A 13758-nucleotide genomic window follows, 5' to 3' on the forward strand; every position below is an offset into this window, starting at 1 on the left:
AGAAAAAAAACTGATCGACCCCTTTCTTTTTTTCCTCTCATCTTGTTATTTTCATACAGTAGCAGCTTTTGCCTCAAACTTTGAATGGCTAACCAGTTTTAGAATTCAGCCACAGCTAAGTAACAGTCTCGACAACTATATTATGAGCTTTATAACAAACTAAAAACAGATAAAATCACCAGAAAAAAAGATAACATTTCATTTTGAAATAGGCGTTTGGGGCACTCAAATTTTCCAGCAAGTGAGCTTCTGATTGCCCTGTAATAGGTGACCACGCAGTGGCCGGTGAGTGCAGAGAGGAGTGAGCGAGTGCATCCATCATGAAGGAGTGGTGCACTTTCCCCGTGATTCTGGCAGCAGGTACGTAGGCAGGTAACTCTCATTACATTAGCACCGTTGTGTTTTGCTGCGCTGGCTGCAGGCAGATTAGCCGGTCGATGGACAATCCTCTTAAAGAAGTCTGCCTTAAGCCACAGTGAGAAGCTGGGTGGTGCTCTCTGTCCTCTGCGTGCCCCTCCCAGCTCTTTGTCTCTATTTGGATGGATGCTTACTCCTCCTGATGCTTTCTCCTCTCCTTTCCTCTCCTCTAGTTTTGCTTGTTCCACATTTCTCCTTCTCTTCCTTGCCTTCACAACTTTTTGTCCACCTGCCTGTTGGCCTTGCGGAAATGAGTCTTGATCTCCTCTGTCACCATCTCTTGCCAGTTGTCCCTAGTTGACACAGAGTAAGGTGTTAAAATCATGGCTGTAATTTGTGCAGTTGTCAATTTTAGGGAGTACTCTAGGATCCACAAAAACACAACGAGAGCTGCTACAAACACAGTAAATTTAAAAAAACAAAAACAAACCACCAGCCAGCCACAATGAAAACGAATGCACTAAACAAAGAGGGCTTTCCCCAATCTGCTTAAGAAGATACGACAAGATCAAAAGATTAATGTGGCACTGCCAGACCACAAGCAATTTGTGAGATCCAGATATCTATAAGGGAAATTTATGCGCACAATCTCATCACGGTAGCACTTTACAGCACAACACCAGCTGGCATGCAGGTCTATACCTCCTGTGTATGGACTAAGAAGGTCAAGCCTTTTTCTCGGCTTTGTTTTTCCTGTATGCAGCTATCTCCTCAGGGTTCAGCCCGTGATTGTCTTGCCTGAAGCAACATGTGGATAGTTGCAGTTTGCATGAGTGGCAGGACACAAGTTACATGTGTGCATCACACTAATGAAAAGCAACATTTCTGAAAATATATCTGAAAAAAAAAAGATGTTTACAAGTGACTCATGAATCTGACTTCAATGGCAAATTGTGACAATCGCACACATTTCATTATTTCCCTTTAAATTCAGCTGTTGTGACAGTGCAGTGAGCGAATGAAAAGCGAGACTCTGTCTCTTACCCTGGTTTAATCTCTGGTGGTTTTGGCAAAGGCTTTGTAAAGTTGGTTTTCCCCACAAGCCAGTATGTCTCCTCAATACCTTTACCCTGCAACAAAAAGAACAACTCAGAGCTGTGCAGTCGGTCTTTTAGTAAATAAGTAAGTCCTTCCCAAAGTGTTACCTTAAGCTCTGTCTTTCCTCGGACTTCTATTTTATAACCATCGTTAAGAGAGTGGAGGATCTTCACTGTGCTCATATTTACATGGATTCTATAAGCTGAGGATAGGATAAAGCGCATATAAAGACAATATACAGACAACAGAGTCAACCTAAACATGCCACGATGCAGCAAAGATCGCACGTACGCAGGCCAGTGGATTCCATACGAGAGGCAGTGTTCACGGTGTCTCCAAAAAGGCAATACCGAGGCATAGTCAGACCCACCACGCCTGCAACGCAGGGCCCTGCAAAATACACAACAGAAGTCCAATCATTCCATTCACTCATGGAAAAATGTCCGTTACTAGTGGTGTTTTCATTTAAAGGTGAAACCCATGGTTTCAATTAGGAAAGTTTTAGTATCTGAGGTGTTTTACATCACTCACTTGGAGAGAAGCATTAAGAGTCCCACCTCATAACACAGTATGCATCAATAACAACAAATACGAGAGAGATTAAACATGAAATTGAGCGGCTGAGCCAGAGGTGGGTTGCAGTGGAGTGGACTGCAGATGTGCAGCAACTGTGGGCAAACTAAAGTAGCTTAAACCATGCACTATAATGCCTGAGTTGTGCTTTAGCAGCAAATAACTTAATAACATACCCGGAAATGCCTCTTAACCCTGCGGGGTAACTTTAACCTGATGCACACCTCCAAGGAAATGCAACTACTAATCAGGCTGATGCAGCCCGCAGCACCTCTGATTGGTGTGGAAGGTTACAGCGTAGGGTTTGGAGGGGTTATGTTGTAAGCTATGACGTGGATTTCCTGCTAAAGGATAATTCAAGCATACAATGAGATGTCAGCTGATGTGGGCTGGCATGGCAATGAGCTGTGACTGCCTGTGTCTACCTGAACTAATGCTTGTCCATTGACTCTGCATCAAGCCGAAAGCACTGCAAAGTCCACTGCCAAGACTGCAACTCTTATACTTACTACACAGTATATTTATCTGTGTCATAGTCTTGTTATGTTTTTTTTAGTTCTTGTGTTATTTTGTACGATGCACCACAGTAGCCAACATATACTGTTTCTAAATGAATAAATACGATCGGACTACTATGTGGATTCCTGTTCTAAAATCTCTTTCAGCGACGCACATTCATCTTTGGATTCTACCTGATAAGCTTGTCAGGCTGATAATGACTCCAAAGACTGCCACGCCCACCTGAGTGGATTCCTATTCGTATCCTGACGGGCACGTCCGGCATGTGTCGCATGTGGAAGGTTCCCACTGAGCTGAGGATGTTCAAAGACATGTTGGCGATCTCAGCAGCGTGCTTGTTGCCATTTTTCTTAGGCAGGCCTGATGCTACCATGTAAGCATCACCGATGGTCTCCACCTGGACAAATCAAGAAGTTTATTCAGTGAAAGGGCAAATCAAGTGGAAGTCAAAGGTTTCAGACCAGTAACCTCTGAAACTGGGTGTTTATCAGGCGATATTATTCCCTGACCTTATAGACATCATGGTTAGAGAGCACAGCATCGAATAGTGTGTAGAGGTCATTCAGGAGGTCGACCACCTCAATGGGATCACTGAGCGAGGAGATGGTGGTGAAACCCACAATGTCGCTGAAGTAGATTGTCACCTGATCAAAGAACTCTGGCTCCACTGTGGCACCAGTTTTCAGGGCCTCTGCCACAGAACTGGACAGAAATAGAAAAAAAAAAAAAGGACGAATGAGATGATCATGGAGTAGGGGTACATTTATTTTCCAAACTTCATGCTGGCAGGATTGTGTGAGAGTGTTGACTGACGGTGGAAGCATTTCAGACAGCAGCTTCTCCGTTCTCTGCTTTTCCACCTCCAGCTCCTCTGTTCTCTCTCTGATGAGTTCCTCGAGGTTGGAGCTGTACTGCTCCAGCATCCTCAGCATGGAGTCGATGATATTGGTCTTCTTACCCTTGTTGATTAGCTTGAACTATTGGAAAAAGTACGGCGTCATGTTAAACAAATATGTATAGAGCTCTTTAAATAGTTTAGATGAAGTAAAGAAATGAGGCCACGAGGTCGTCTGCAAAAACGAACCCGGTCAAAGATCTCATCAAAGGTCGGTCTGCGGTCAGGCTGTTCGCTCCAGCACTGCTTCATCAGCTGGATGCATTCAAGCGGAGCCTGGTCTGGAGCCACAGTAGGACGGCACATGGGAGGAGGTTTTTTCACCTTACGGATAATCTCTGGAGAACACGGGATGAATAAATACCAAAGTTATTACAGGTGCCTAAAGCAAAACTAAAAACTAAAGCTGTTTGTAAAACAAACATTTTAATTAAGTGAAATAAAAATAATGCAACTAAATAAAACCTTAAACAAAAATTTTAAAATAATTGAAACAGTTTTGTGAACTTGGAAAACTAACTTAAGTAAAAATATACAGGTAATATAATTTTACTGTTTGCTAGTTTGATAAAATTATATGAATTTCCCTGATAAACCTTTGAGGGATTGTTAATTGAGACTGTGGGGGTCTACGACACTGTGAATCAAATGTACGGTGTCCTTGAGAGGCCAAAAGGACTGCAACTTAAGAAAACAACAGTAATAAGAAAAACGCTGCAAAAGCACACAAAACACAACGGAAATAGGAAAAACGAAAACAGAAATAGGAAAAAACACAAGGGAAGTGTTTCTGGGGAGACAATAACCTGACGGACCAGTTGCAGGAACCCAAAACACTGTAGGCGTGTTTTATCATGATTCATATAATACTAATGATGGATTTTTAGGCTAATAGTTAGGTTAACACACTTACCTCATCTTTTCTTTCCTCACAAAACCGATAGATCCTCCACTTCTTCTAAGTGTCTCCCAGCGCAATTCTTGGTTCCTGCAACTGGTCTGTCGGGTTATTGTCTCCCCAGCAACACTTCCCTTGTGCTTTTGGAAATCTGTTTTTTCCTATTTCTGTTTTCATTTTTCCTATTTCCGTTGTATTTTGTGTGCTTTTGCAGCGTTTTTCTTATTGCTGGTGTTTTCTTAAGTTGCAGTCCGTTTGGCCTCTCAGGGCCACCGTACAAATGCTTTCAAAAACTTCTGTGGATTTTCCGAAATCTAACGTCTGACACATGCCCTCCATACAATAATAATTAAAAAACAGATCTAACACTAAAACTAATGAACATTAAACTAAAACAAGAAAGAAATCAAACGGGAGACTAACTGACACTAAGCAGAATTAAAAACAAATGACAGAATACAAAACTATTATTACTTTTATCTCTGTACTGACACTCTGTTAACTGAATTTGAAGTGGAAAGACAGCTTTTGGTGGCAGCCAAACCAAAATCAGATATCTCCATCTTCTCCTTACTAAATAAGTAAATAACTCATTGTTTGAGTATTCTGTGATGAATACACACCTTCAGGTGGCAGTCCCAGCATACAGTACGGTGGCCCTCTCACCACCACCTCTTGAAGAATGATAGAAAAACCGTACACGTCTCCCTTAAATGTCCCTTTGCGAGAATTTGCAAGGTCGCGTAGAAACTCTGGTGCTGTCCAAAACAGATCTAAGTACAACAAAGGAAACATTTAGATTCTGGCATTGTTTCAGTAAAGTATATTGAGTGTAAAACACAGCACAGCAAACAGTACCTTCAGGTGGGGGCTCTTCTAAAGGAGCTTTCTGAGACTCCAGCAGCTCATTGAAGCCATAGTCAGTAATCTTGAGGACAAAACGGCCGTCTACCACACAGTTTCGGGATTTTAGCCTGCCGTGGGGGAAGTCCCTGTGGTGAAGATATTTTATACCCTAGAAAGATTCAGATGCAAATAACACTTTGATTCAATCATAAAGAAACAACTAAAAACACTTAATAAAACTCTTGCTGTTTTCTTCCCTTCAAAAAATGGCAAGCGGTTCTTTTCTAAAAGACTTTTTTTTTTATCACCTTGATGAGATCGAGCATGAGGGAGGACTTGAACATCCAGTCTAGTTTAACGTCCTCGTTCCTCAGCAGGTCCTGCAGACTGCCCCTCGAGCAGTGCTCCGTCACCATCGCAAACATGGAGCAGTCCAGAAAGAAGCCCAGGAACGGATTTACGTTCTCGTTTCTCAGGTCCTTCATCTGAGAAAAGTAGCTGCAGTTTGTTAAGATGACCAAAAAATCATACACATTTTTCAGTCTGAATATTTGCAGGAATTACACATTCAGGTTTTTTTTCTCATTCATCATTGGGTCACACAGGAGAGCACATGTCACCTAAATATTGTGTTGAAATGACACATGACAATAACACTGTATAGTTTATATTTGTATTTGTACCATTTGATAACACAGTATTTTGCATTTATATTTTGTATATTTGTATACACTGTATTTTGTATTGTATATATATATATATATATAGTGGTGTCAGAGCACAATGTCTTGCTATTTGCCCTCTGTGTATGCTGTTGACCAGGAGCATCACATTTCATCTCTCTGTATATCCATACTGGGCTGAGACAACAATAGAGTTCACTCTGACTCTGACTCTAACCCTAACTTGCTCTCAGATCACTCTCTTCCACAAATTGTCATAAAAATCTGAAGACACAGAAAGCAGAAAATGTCTCCTGAAGCATATTAATATGCATTTACGTGACATCAAGTTGGACATGCTGCTCTACCTTCATGAAAATCCTGGAGGTGCTTTGTTTTACTTCCTTGAAGTGGCCCTCTTCGAATTTCTTCAGCCAAACCCAGTCGCCCTAAATGCAAAAGCATGATATTATTGTTATATGAAATTAAACTCTCCATTGATAGAGTCATAAAGGGTTCTTATTTAGTCAACCTCCTTCCACTGAAATGTGTTAATTTTGTATATAAAGCATCTTGAGTCACTGGCCCAGACATTATGTTACACAAGGATCTCCCTTACCTTCCTCACTTACTCACCAGCTTATGTTAAGAAGCTTTAGTGAATATTTGATGTAAACTCAGCTTACCTCGTACACAGCTACATTAGTGGTCTCATGAGTTTCTGTTTGCATGCTATTCACAGAGTGTGAGGGGTCTGCAGATTTCTCCTCCAGAGCGCTCCTGGACTCGCTCAGATCTTCTAAAGTGATTTTCTGCATGACATCAAACACCATTTAAAGATTTATTAGAAATGAGAGCCATGCTGTGCTTGGCAGACATTAAATGTGACGATGTGGAAAACGCACAGATGATGGAACGGTGTGCTTTAGTCTAATTTAATGATGACTTACCTTTTTGCTAAGCTGAGGGTTGATAAAAGTGAGATCCTCTAAGGTCAGGAGGATCCGATTGGGACCTCTGACCAGCTGGATCTGATGAAGTCTCCTCCTGCCAAAGTGATTTTACAATAGGTAAACAGCACACATACAACAAATTCCCTGAATCTCAGAAACGATACGGGGGAAGTAGTGATGTCTCCCTCAAATGTCTACATCTGGAAAAACGCTTTTTTTCTTCTGTTTTGCTACAAATTTATATTCCCTGCTGTCATGATTTAATAAGTAAAAATAATAGTGGCTTGAACAAACCCAAATTTTCACCATTTTATCTAAAAAAAGGAGAATGCTTATAGTTCTTCGAGTAGATTCTTCTGGTGTGTCTGACTGTCTTTAATCCAGAGATGAGCTCTAAGTTAAAAGTACATTTCTAATTCTCAAGCTTTTATACATGAGACATGTCTTCTCAAGCAAAGAGGCATAATATGTGATTCTGGAGATGATATTAGTTATTACCCACATCATACCACATGGTATAGATCACACTACTTCAAATCTCTGAATATAGGCTTGGAAGCGGGAGGCATCGTTGGAAAAAAAAAAGACTTTGCATATTTACCTGATATAGAGAATTACTGTGAGCCCCGCAACAGCCAGGGAGAAGATGACTGCTAACGCTATTATGATGTAGGTGACCTCCACACCTAAGGACCATAGTGGTATGCATTAGACTGATGGATAAATGACAAAATGTAGACTTGGCTAAACTCACACCTCTTTACACAAACACACCAGAGCCTCATACCTCCTGTGCAGATGGTGCCTTGGTCAAACCAGCAGCTGGAGTCAGAGGGAGGAGGGGACCCTCCGGGGAAATTTATGGACCTCCCCGCAAAACGGAGTGCCCCTGATGTTAGGTCCACTACATAGGTCTGGTACAGCTTGCTGCCCCTGTTGTCAGAGTCCAGGATGATGTAGTTGGTCTTAACACTCCCAGAGGTGTCCACTTTGACCTCCTGGTTGAAGCCATTAAAAGTGATGTTCCGCTTGAAATAGGCCAAGTTCGACCCTGACAGCTGCATGCCTGCTTTCCTGACATTTTGGATGGACTTGGCCAGCAGGTAGATGCTGTTATAGATGGTCCCAAACAGCGGATGAACCTGCAGGTTCAAGCGAAGGCTTAGCAAGGTTGTAACAGAAAACATGACGGGGTTCCTATTTCAGTCATTTACAGCTGCTAAAAAGGATATTTTATAATTAATATAGAAAATCATATATTATTATTAAAAGCATGTGATTATGTTTTTCTATAATATGCGTCTGGAGACAGCAGGAAACATTATAACTGTCTAATGACTCAGCCTTTGCACCAATATATGTCATGATATGCAACAATGTGTGATGGAATAACAAACAAGGAGGACATTGTGAGTGAAATCAGTTGAATTGGCTTCCTACCTGCTCTGGCTCCATGGGCAGCGTCACTTCTTTGCTCCTCTTGGCCGCAGCAAACGCCTCGTTGAAGGACAGTGGCTCCGAGGCCACTGTGATAGTGAGCACGGCGTCGTAGGCCTCTCTCAGGTTGCTGCTGTTTTGCAGAGGGAGGTAGGAGACGTTCATATAGGGCACGCTGTAGAGCAGAGCGTCGTAGGGCACAAACACATACTTCCCTGAAGTCAGACCCATCTTGCGTGCTGTGAGGAGGAAAGTAGCTTGCTGCTGACCTCCAACCAAGACTGAGTGCATGCACATAACGATGACTGAAATGAAGAGCAAAGACACAAAGCATTACAAATTCCTTATGAATATATGTGGTGCACTAACAGGACTATTATGAACAAATGCTGTGTTGGGAAAAGCACCTTATTTTTTATTGAATGGAGAGAGTGTGAAATATCTTAACTGCAGTAAAAGTGCCAGAAATTTAAGAGGAAATGTTTGAAACCTTTGCAGCTTCTTATTGTCAAAATAAAAGTCTTTAAAAAAAAAAAGCAGATTAATTAAATTGGTGCCGTTCTTCGCTTTAAGCACAAGGTCAAACCTGAGTTATCTAAATGGCATCCGGCTCAGGTGTTGGAGAACAGCTGAGGTGTGGCAGTACTCTGGTTGGGTGATCTATTGGTTTGGCATTTGCCATTCTGCAAGTTGCTTTAATGTCAAATGATGTTTGCTCCCAGTGTTTTGTAACAGAAGTTGGTCAAAGAAGGGGTCATTTGATTGTTAGGGGTTTCTCTGTGTTATTGTAGGGACTTTGCCTTACAATATAAAGTGCCTCGAGGTGTCTGCTGTTGTGATTTAATAATAAAATTGAACTGAAAATAAATAAATATATAAATCAGTGGCCACTGTTATTTTGAGACCTCGTTTGACTAAACTGAGCACACGAAATGTCCTTTTTTTTTTAGAAAATCTCCCCTTTGGGCAAGAATATTGGCAGTAAGCGACAGATAACAGATAGAGGTCCATTACCAGAGAAAGAGAAGGGTATGCTACTTATTTACACTGCTGTGTTTTACTGCTGATTTTATGTAACAAATATAAATGCATGGCCAAAATATCAGAGCCTTTGCGCGTTAGAACCATACCACAATTTCACAACTTTAACACAGCACAGATTGTACCTTGGGTGCTTTTCTCCTGTCCCTCCACAGACTGCATATAATCATCTATGGAGCACTGTTTTTCTCACACACTCACCCCTGACACCTCCTGCATCCTGGATCTTCCTCATCGTGCTCTCCACCTCCGTCTCATTCACGCCCATAGATCCGACGAGTCTAACGGGAAGCCCCTTGCTCCTGAGAGCAGAAGCAACCCTCACAGCCGTGTCAATCCAGATGTCCTCATTGGATGACACTACCAGGACGCTGGCCCATCTGAAGTGTTTCAACACTACGAACAACACGTCGGTGGGAAACGGCACTGTCCTGGTAAAAGTTGGGTATGCCGTGGCGCTCTCCAGCTCGTAGGCGACACAACCATATGAGAAGAGAGCCTTGTCCCAGTTCCTGGCGAGCAGAGACGCTGCGACACAGTATCCGGGGTTGGTGGGGCCAACGAGTCCGTCTGCTATGCCCTCGTAGTAAATATATGCCGTGAGCGCTTTCGAGGTTTCGCACGGCTCTTGGACGATGATGAAGTCCATTTTCAGGCCCAGATCTAGAGCGGCGTCCCCGTTTATCCTGCTCACGGCGAGCCTGGCCGCCGCAGCAGGCAGGGCCTTGTAAAAAACAGGGTCGCAGTTCCAGGGCCCCAGGACCCCCACTTTGAATATCAAACAGCGGACGCAGCAAGGGAACGTCAGCACTCCCAGCAGGACCCATAACAGAAAGTTGTAAAAGGGCAGAGCCGGTAAGGTGTGTCTGTTTTTAATTACGGGCACACACGAATGGCTGGACTCCCACAGCGGCCATCTGAAATTTGGAGCAATATGTTGCATTGTCCTCCCACGGTGACCAAGATAGTGAAGCCTTGCGTTCACTATCAGTTATCAGTCACACCTCTGACACCTGCAAACCGGGGTACAGACACAAGTCTCCATTTTGCCCAGTATTATTTGAACGTTCACAGATGTTTAAGCACAACTGAAGCACTCACCACATGTCTGTAACGACATCAGGACAGGGTCCGATGAGACAATCTTACAGATACCCACTCGGATCTGCGTTCTTTCTTTTCTTTTTTCTTTGTTCTGTCTTCACACACACTCGCCAACTAACCATCCCCGATACCTTTACCTGTTCGCCCCGGTGTCGCTCTGATGAAGACACAGGCCGGTCATCGTGTGGGGATTACGGGCTGAAAGTGTCACGAAAAGCGCCTAGATGGGGGTGTGGAGACAACTTTAGCACCCTGGAGAGCTACTTACGTCCTGCAGTCAGCGTCTCTGAGGGCTCCTGCGCGTTTCCACAAACAGCTCTGTTCACAGGCAACATGTCTCTTAAAAAAGGACGCAAAACCACTCGTGTCTTTTTTTCTTTAGCGTGTAAATGTGAAAAGAAAATTAGATGTATTCCAGATCGAAGTTTTTTTTTAAATCCTGCACTCCTCCTTTCGATAAAAAATAAAAAATAAAGCGCAATTTCCCTCCCCCAAACATTACAACTCTTTGGTTTTGTAATAATTTGAAGGGGAAATGATTTAGTATGTTAGTATAGGAGGTCAGTATCAGCTACAGGCCCAATCAATCAAATCCCTCCAAAGTGACCCGGGACCAGTGTTACTCACTAATCCATTTTCAGTGAGGCACAATATAAGAGGATTGACAGCAGGCCTTAGCGCACTCTGAAAGCCTTGCTGTGGTCCAGGTTAGGCCTTTTTGCCTAGAAGTGTATTAACAAATTCATTTTTCCTCATTCTTCGTATAAAAGAGAAAAAGAAGGTCCTCCGTGTGCACACAGAGACAAACATTTAGCAAGCAAACGGGTCATTATCAAGACAACTCAGCCAAGGTGCACCGAGGCAAGTGAACAGCGCTTTAATTGGCCTAATGTGCGCACGGTGCAGCTTGGATTAAATGAATTTGAACTCTAGCGAAGTGGGAGTAATTAGAGTTAACAAGGGCTTTCCCTGCAGGTCTCACGAATTCTGCCTGCGTCAGTCTTTTTTCGGTCTTCTATGACTGGTGAAGCAGCCTGTGCCTGGCAGAAGCAGCTGGTTGTCACCACATCCACACACGAAATATGGAGAGGGTGGATGAATGAATACAAACAAACAAACAAACAAACCAACGGTGGTGGTACATAAGACATCATCACATGACTTTTCATGAACATATATATATATATATATATATATATATATATATATATATATATATATATATATATATATATATATATATATATATATATATATATATATATACATATATATATGAATTGTGCACACACACACGGAGCTGCAAAGTTGAGTCCACCTTTGTTGACCCATATCCCACATAAGCTGGAGAGCCTCTTAAACGTAACACCTTGACAACGCTGTCCTCCATCCAGGAATAGAGAGTAGAAATGATGACACAGCGCAAAGTCCGTCCAATGAACAGCGAGCACAGGTCTGCTTCTGAGTGCAGCTCTGTGGGGACACAGTGAAGCATCTGCAAGACAATAAACTGACAACCAAGTCAAAATACATAAATACACACGTAAATAAATATCAGCACAGTCAGACGATACGTTTCCTCACGAAAGATTCTCACAATATGCAGTCTGTGCAGAGAAAAACGGAAATGCAGTGTGGGCACGAAGGAGAAGGATGAATAAACATGCCTTTGGACCGATAAAATAGAATAAGGAGGAGACAAGTAATGGAGACACCAGGGAGGAGAGTATTTTCAAAGGCCTTGGACTTTTTGCGTCGTCCAAGGCACAGAAACTCCCACTAACAAGCCAAACACTTATGCTAAAGAAGTTGTTCTGAGTTTTAGGAGCTCTGTTCTGTCATGCCAAAGTCTTCATTTAGCAAGGTAAAGTACAATTCTCTTTTTAAGGGAGCCAAGTTATATTTAAGTGACGGGGTCAGCAAAACTGCAGCTGTTATTTTCTGTGATTAAAGTGAGAAAAAAATGAATAAATAAAATAATAATAAAAAAGTAATAATATATATATTTTTTAAACTTAAGCGCATAGTGTTTTTTTTTAATGAGCTCTGGTGTCATCTAGTGGACAAGTCCTCCACTGCTTTTTCATATTCCCCCCATTGACGTCAAAAGACTTTCTGGCTAATATAACCTAATATAATTAACCCGCTCAGTAAAGAAAATTATTGTTTCCCTCACAGTTAGACCCTCCTTAAAGGGAAAACCACGGACATTTGAAACACGGGCTGGTTTATAACACTTAACACTAAAAGGCAAAATCAAGCCCGAGCATTGCACTTCCTCTGCACATTCTCAGTTAGACGCATATGCAGTACAAATTTATTAAACCACCTATTCAAAAAAATAAATAAATAAAATAAAAATCAGGAAAACTCAAATATTTTAGTTCTTTATGATGATGATGATTATTACTTTAGCCAAAGCACAACATTCAACCACTTAAACTACTGTCTTTGTTCACGAATTCAAGTAAATATGTATTATAAGTAATATAAAAATAATACTAATGTGGCTTACTATTTTTTCTTTTCCCTTTTTTTGTAACTCAGTGAATTTGACAATAAGTATATGATTTCAATCAAAGAGCTTGTGTATACTGGTGAATTAACTATTAACCAAACCTCACACTCAGTGGTGCTCTGATGAATTTATTAAGCACTTTAAAGCTGTCAGAATAACTTAACAGTAAATGGATTTTTTAAAATCTCTTTTCTTTATTTTATTTAAAAATGTGTCATATGTAACTTTTTTCTCAGATGTCTTTACTGGACACTGCTAAAATTGGATTGATTTGAACTTCTAACAGGTATAACTGGAATAGACTAACAGAAGAAATGAGCAAGATCTCTAACTTTTGGTAATGCCTTGTTACAACTGCCTCTGAGTCCTTGTACTTTTATTACTATTTTTCGAAAAACCTAAATGGTTGGCCTTTGCAGCACGTTGCTCTGAATAAACCTAACTGGGCGTTTGTTCTTTTCAAACATCTGAGCAGCGATGTTGGTTTTACCCTTCTGGTTTATTCCTCTGCAAACATTATTCAGGAGGTTTAATCTCCACCTGCTTAATCATTTGCCTACCCCATAATCTATTATTTGAATTTTGCCACATGACTAAAGGTTTTTCTTGTTATCTTAAAAAAAAAAATCCCAATAGCATGAATGATAAGTAATGTTTTTCAGTTTCAGATACTGTAACACGCCCCTGAACACTGGGATTGTAACCAAGGAGGATTTTACAGCCTGTACTGTTTCCACAGTTGACACTGACATTGAAATAACAGAACGACCCAGCGATCACAAACTTGTTGTTAGGTTCACTCTGGCTGTTATGACTGTTGTAGAATGGACAGATTATGAAACAATGCTCCCTGAGCA

The 13758-nt window shown here is 41.5% G+C and overlaps 1 protein-coding gene across 1 annotated transcript; it reads right to left on the bottom strand.

Moving 5' to 3' along the window:
- Positions 1 to 486: 486 nt before the first annotated feature.
- Positions 487 to 11232, bottom strand: gucy2f (guanylate cyclase 2F, retinal). Its single transcript, XM_080288511.1, has 20 exons — positions 10652 to 11232; positions 10381 to 10540; positions 9481 to 10292; positions 8242 to 8543; positions 7589 to 7943; positions 7403 to 7487; positions 6799 to 6895; positions 6535 to 6660; positions 6217 to 6297; positions 5495 to 5671; positions 5199 to 5355; positions 4964 to 5113; positions 3632 to 3780; positions 3361 to 3524; positions 3057 to 3249; positions 2770 to 2944; positions 1747 to 1845; positions 1563 to 1657; positions 1402 to 1487; positions 487 to 710 (listed from the first exon to the last, which is right to left on the bottom strand). The coding sequence occupies exons 3-20, from the start codon at positions 10220 to 10222 to the stop codon at positions 629 to 631; spliced, it is 3315 nt and encodes a 1104-aa protein (XP_080144637.1). The 5' UTR covers positions 10223 to 10292; positions 10381 to 10540; positions 10652 to 11232; the 3' UTR covers positions 487 to 628.
- Positions 11233 to 13758: the final 2526 nt, after the last annotated feature.

The sequence above is a fragment of the Astatotilapia calliptera genome, chromosome 14, assembly GCF_964374335.1.
Source record: "Astatotilapia calliptera chromosome 14, fAstCal68.1, whole genome shotgun sequence".
NCBI classification, from domain to species: Eukaryota; Metazoa; Chordata; class Actinopteri; order Cichliformes; family Cichlidae; genus Astatotilapia; species Astatotilapia calliptera.